General features: G+C 49.6%; 1 protein-coding gene across 2 annotated transcripts in view; it reads right to left on the bottom strand.

The window, feature by feature from the left end:
- The window catches only part of LOC106591971 (desmin), a 26,512-nt gene extending 23,702 nt beyond the window's left edge, over positions 1-2,810 (bottom strand). For both annotated transcript variants that reach the window (XM_045707884.2, XM_045707883.2), the window contains exon 1: positions 2,154-2,810. In XM_045707884.2, the coding sequence (XP_045563840.1) occupies positions 2,154-2,731 (578 nt within the window). In that variant the 5' untranslated portion in view covers positions 2,732-2,810. The remainder of the gene's footprint in view (positions 1-2,153) is intronic.
- Positions 2,811-5,068: the final 2,258 nt, after the last annotated feature.

The following is a 5,068-nucleotide window of genomic DNA, read 5'->3' on the forward strand; positions in this document are numbered from 1 at the left end:
GACTTATAGCCAGGTGACTTATAGCCAGGTGACTTATTGACAAGTGACTTATAGCCAAGTGACTTATAGCCAGGTGACTTATAGCCAGGTGACTTATAGCCAAGTGACATAGCCAAGTGACTTATAGCCAGGTGACTTATAGCCAGGTGACTTATAGCCAGGTGACTTATAGCCAAGTGACTATAGCCAAGTGACTTATAGCCAGGTGACTTATAGCCAGGTGACTTATTGACAAGTGACTTATAGCCAAGTGACTTATAGCCAGGTGACTTATAGCCAGGTGACTTATAGCCAAGTGACATAGCCAAGTGACTTATAGCCAGGTGACTTATAGCCAGGTGACTTATAGCCAAGTGACTATAGCCAGGTGACTTATAGCCAGGTGACTTATAGCCAGGTGACTTATTGACAAGTGACTTATAGCCAAGTGACTTATAGCCAGGTGACTTATAGCCAGGTGACTTATAGCCAGGTGACTTATAGCCAAGTGACTTATAGCCAAGTGACTTATAGCCAGGTGACTTATAGCCAGGTGACTTATAGCCAGGTGACTTATTGACAGGTGACTTATAGCCAGGTGACTTATAGCCAGGTGACTTATAGCCAAGTGACTTATAGCCAAGTGACTTATAGCCAGGTGACTTATAGCCAGGTGACTTTTAGCCAGGTGACTTATGGCCAAGTGACTTATGGCCAAGAGACTTATGGCCAGGTGACTTATAGCCAGGTGACTTATAGCCAGGTGACTTATTGACAAGTGACTTATAGCCAAGTGACTTATAGCCAAGTGACTTATAGCCAGGTGACTTATAGCCAAGTGACTTATAGCCAAGTGACTTATAGCCAGGTGACTTATAGCCAGGTGACTTATAGCCAGGTGACTTATTGACAAGTGACTTATAAACCTCTACTGTGTTAATTCTCTCTTTCTCTACTGCGTCAATTCTCTCTCCACTGTGTAAATGATTCAAGGGATTTCTCTGGAGGGCGATTTAGAACATACCTCAGAGCTGTATAAAAAGTTGTTTTCGTGTCTTTTGTTGGAAATATATGAACTGTATCATCCAGTCCAATTCCGACTAGAAGTGAGAGGAAAATAGTATATGGGTATCGTTGAAGAGGAAGTTTCCGTTATAAGAGGAAGTTGTTCATAATAATTTAACTATAACATTCAAGTGTGGCATCGGTACCTCGTACAGTACAGGGCTAAATGGTATACTCTAGGTGTAATCGACCAACAGCCTTACTGCCAGGAATCTCACAGGGGAGTTACGGAGACTACTGCTGTCCTACTGTCCTGCTACACAACAACTGACTCTGTCACTGAGCGTCACTGACATGACATGGCTGTCGTTTCCGACTCACTCCAAGATGGCGGATGCCATGTCACTGCTCGTACAGTACCACGCTCCGTTCAACCTTTGGCTGCATTCTAAAGAAAGATTTTCACCCTGAAGCACAACAGCAATCCCCTCTTTCACTATGTTTATTCACTCTGAAGCACACCAGCAATCCCCTCTTCCACCATGTTTATTCACTCTGAAGCACACCAGCAATCCCCTCTTCCACCATGTTTTCACTCTGAAGCACAACAGAAATCCCCTCTTCCACCATGTTTAGGCCTTCCCTGTAGCTCAGTTGGTAGAGCATGGTGTTTGCAACGCCAGGGTTGTGGGTTCGATTCCCACGGGGGGCCAGCACAGAAAAAAAATGTATGAAATGTATGCATTCACTACTGTAAGTCGCTCTGGATAAGAGCGTTTGCTAAATGACTAAAATGTTATTCACTCTGAAGCACACCAGCAATCCCCTCTTCCACCATGTTTTGCTAAATGTCAAGCAATTCCAGACCAACAACAGATGTCCAATATATCACAGTATTTATATCTTAGGGGCCCATAATCGAACAGTCCAAAATTCCCAAGCTAATAACTTTAAAGAGTGTATTACAGTGGTAGTTTGAGTGATTCTCTTTATGTTTTTACAGACTTCTACTTCATGCGGTTTGAGTCGAATTTACTTCCACTGTCCTCCAGCAGTGACTCCTGAATATGACGAGCTTCTCGTCTTCGGTGTTTACTGACGTGGTGTTACTGTATAACCTCTGACCTCTCATGCAGTCCGTCTGAAACCCCTGACTCCTAACCTCTCACCTGAGTTTGAGTTTCTGCAGGTCGTCAGCCAGGTTGTCTCTCTCCACCTCCATACGGGCTCTGTCATTGGACATGCCCTCCACCTGACGCCTCAGCTCTCTCATCTCCTCTTCGTACATCTCGGCCACGCGGGTCGGCTCGTGACCCCTCATCCTCTCGATCTCCACCATCAGAGTAGCGTTCTGCTGCTCCAGGAAACGGACCTTCTCGATGTAGCTGGCGAACCGGTCGTTCAGGTGCTGCAGCTCTGCCTTCTCATTGGTCCTGGTGTCCAGGAAATCGCGGTTCGTGGCGTCGGCCAAGTTGAAGTCAAGCTTCTCGCCCATCCCGGCGTACGAACGCATCGCGCCGCCGGAGGAGGAATGAATGCTGCCGGAGGAGTAGCTGGGGCGGGCGGAGGTTTTGGTCATCTCGTACACTCTGGAGGACATCTGGGCCGAGCCGGAGGAGCCGGAGGAGCCGCGTCCGCCGTGGGAGAACATGGAGGACATGCCTGAGTTGGATCCAATACCAGAGCCGAAGGTCCGGCGGTAGGAAGAGGCTGACTGAGCGGACTGGGAAGAGAAGGACTTGCTCATGGTGAACGTTGTCCGAGGGTCTGGCTGGAGGAACTGGGTTGCTGTTGGAGGTGGATGACTGAATGAGGGGCTGTTGGACAGGAGATCTGCTATTTGTAGACATACAACGCCCACTCCATAACTCCAAGCCCCCTGCCTCCAACTCCCTCATTTACCCCACTCCTTTTCTCTCTCTCTCTCTCTCTCTCTCTCTCTCTCTCTCTGTCTCTGTCTCTCTCTCTCTCTCTCTCTCTCTCTCTCTCTCTCTCTGTCTCTCTCTCTCTCTCTCTCTCTGTCTGTCTGTCTCTCTCTCTCTCTCTCTCTCTGTCTCTCTCTCTCTCTCTCTCTCTCTCTCTCTGTCTCTGTCTCTGTCTCTCTCTCTCTGTCTCTGTCTCTCTCTCTCTCTCTCTCTCTCTCTCTCTCTCTCTCTGTCTCTCTGTCTCTCTCTCTCTCTCTCTCTCTCTGTCTCTCTCTCTCTCTCTCTCTCTCTGTCTCTCTCTCTCTCTCTCTCTCTCTCTCTCTCTGTCTCTCTCTCAGCTGTCATAGGGTCTAGTTTCCAGTAGCAGGGTGGCGTCTGGCCAGAGAGGGGGTGTACCATGAGGGGGTGTGGGGGGAAGCGGGAAGGAGGGGGGTAAGGAATGGGGGTGTACTGTGTGGGGATGTCATGGGGAAGGAGGGGGGAGGAGGGAAGGAGGGGGAGGAAGGAAGGAGGGGGGAGGAGGGGGAGGAGGGGAGGAGGGGGAAGGAGGGAAGGAGGGGGGAGGAGGGAAAGAAGGAAGAAGGGGAGGAGGGAAAAAAGGAAGGAGGGGGAAGGAGGGGGGAGGAAGGGAAGGAGGGGGGAGGAAGGAGGGGGGAAGGAAGGGGGAGGAGGAGGAAGGAGGGGAAGGAGGGGAAGGAGGGGGGAGGAAGGAGGGGGGAAGGAAGGGGGAGGAGGAGGAAGGAGGGGAAGGAGGGGAAGGAGGGGGGAGGAAGGAGGAGGGAAGGAAGGGGGAGGAGGAGGAAGGAGGGGAAGGAGGGGGGAGGAAGGAGGGGGGAAGGAAGGGGGAGGAGGAGGAAGGAGGGGAAGGAGGGGGGAGGAAGGAGGAGGGAAGGAAGGGGGAGGAGGAGGGGAAGGAGGGGGGAGGAAGGAGGAGAGAAGGAAGGGGGAGGAGGAGGAAGGAGGGGAAGGAGGGGGGAGGAAGGAGGGGGGAAGGAAGGGGGAGGAGGAGGAAGGAGGGGAAGGAGGGGAAGGAGGGGGGAGGAAGGAGGAGGGAAGGAAGGGGGAGGAGGAGGGGAAGGAGGGGGGAGGAAGGAGGAGGGAGGGGAGGAGGGGGATGATATTAGTATTGTGTATCTCTTAGGAAGATTACTTTCTGGTTACCGTTAGTTACCCTACGTATCTCTATCACAGAACACAAATAGATTACACCTAGTCCACGCAGATATTTACCCTTTACACTCTGCCATGTCGCTGTTTTCACTAGGTGTTAACGACTGAGGTCCATTTTTACTGGTGGAAACCTTACCGAGCCTTCAAGCTACTGTTTCAGTGGATATAATGTCATGAGAACAGGAAGTTTCAGTTGCTGTGTTAAACCTGACCACAGGATCCAACTAGTGAGCTCAAACACATTGGACCCTGTGTGTGTGTGTGTGTGTGTGTGTGTGTGTGTGTGTGTGTGTGTGTGTGTGTGTGTGTGTGTGTGTGTGTGTGTGTGTGTGTGTGTGTGTGTGTGTGTGTTTGTTTGCGTGGGCAGCCATGATGTTTCCCATGGCAACACCTGAGTCAGCCAGCATGCCTGGTCAGGAAGTATGCCAGTGGGCCAGAACAGGACATGGTTGTGAAGACATTATCCAGTGATGGAGTTGAGGGCAGATCTGGAGGCCCAGACTACTGAGTCACCACATATTCTCTGGCTCTGAGCCTCTGATGACAAACATATACCATCTGACTACTGTCTGACCTGATGATAAACAGATATCATGGGACTACTGTCAAATCAAATTACATTATATTTGTCACATATGTTGAATACAACAGGTATACAACCTCACTGTGAAATTCTTACAAAATTCTTAAAATCTTAAGCCCTTAACCAACAATGCCGTTCAAGAAATAGAATTAAGAAAATATTTACAAAATAAACTAAAGTTATTATTACTTTTTTTTTAAGTAACACAAAGAAATAAAAATAACGAGGCTATATACAGGGGGTACCGGTACTGAGTCAATGTGGAGGCTATATACAGGGTGGTACCGGTACAGAGTCAATGTGGAGGCTATATACAGGGGGTACCGGTACTGAGTCAATGTGGAGGCTATATACAGGGGGTACCGGTACAGAGTCAATGTGGAGGCTATATACAGGGGGTACCGGT

This window comes from Salmo salar, chromosome 25, assembly GCF_965601325.2.
Source record: "Salmo salar chromosome 25, fSalSal1, whole genome shotgun sequence".
Classification (NCBI taxonomy): domain Eukaryota; kingdom Metazoa; phylum Chordata; class Actinopteri; order Salmoniformes; family Salmonidae; genus Salmo; species Salmo salar.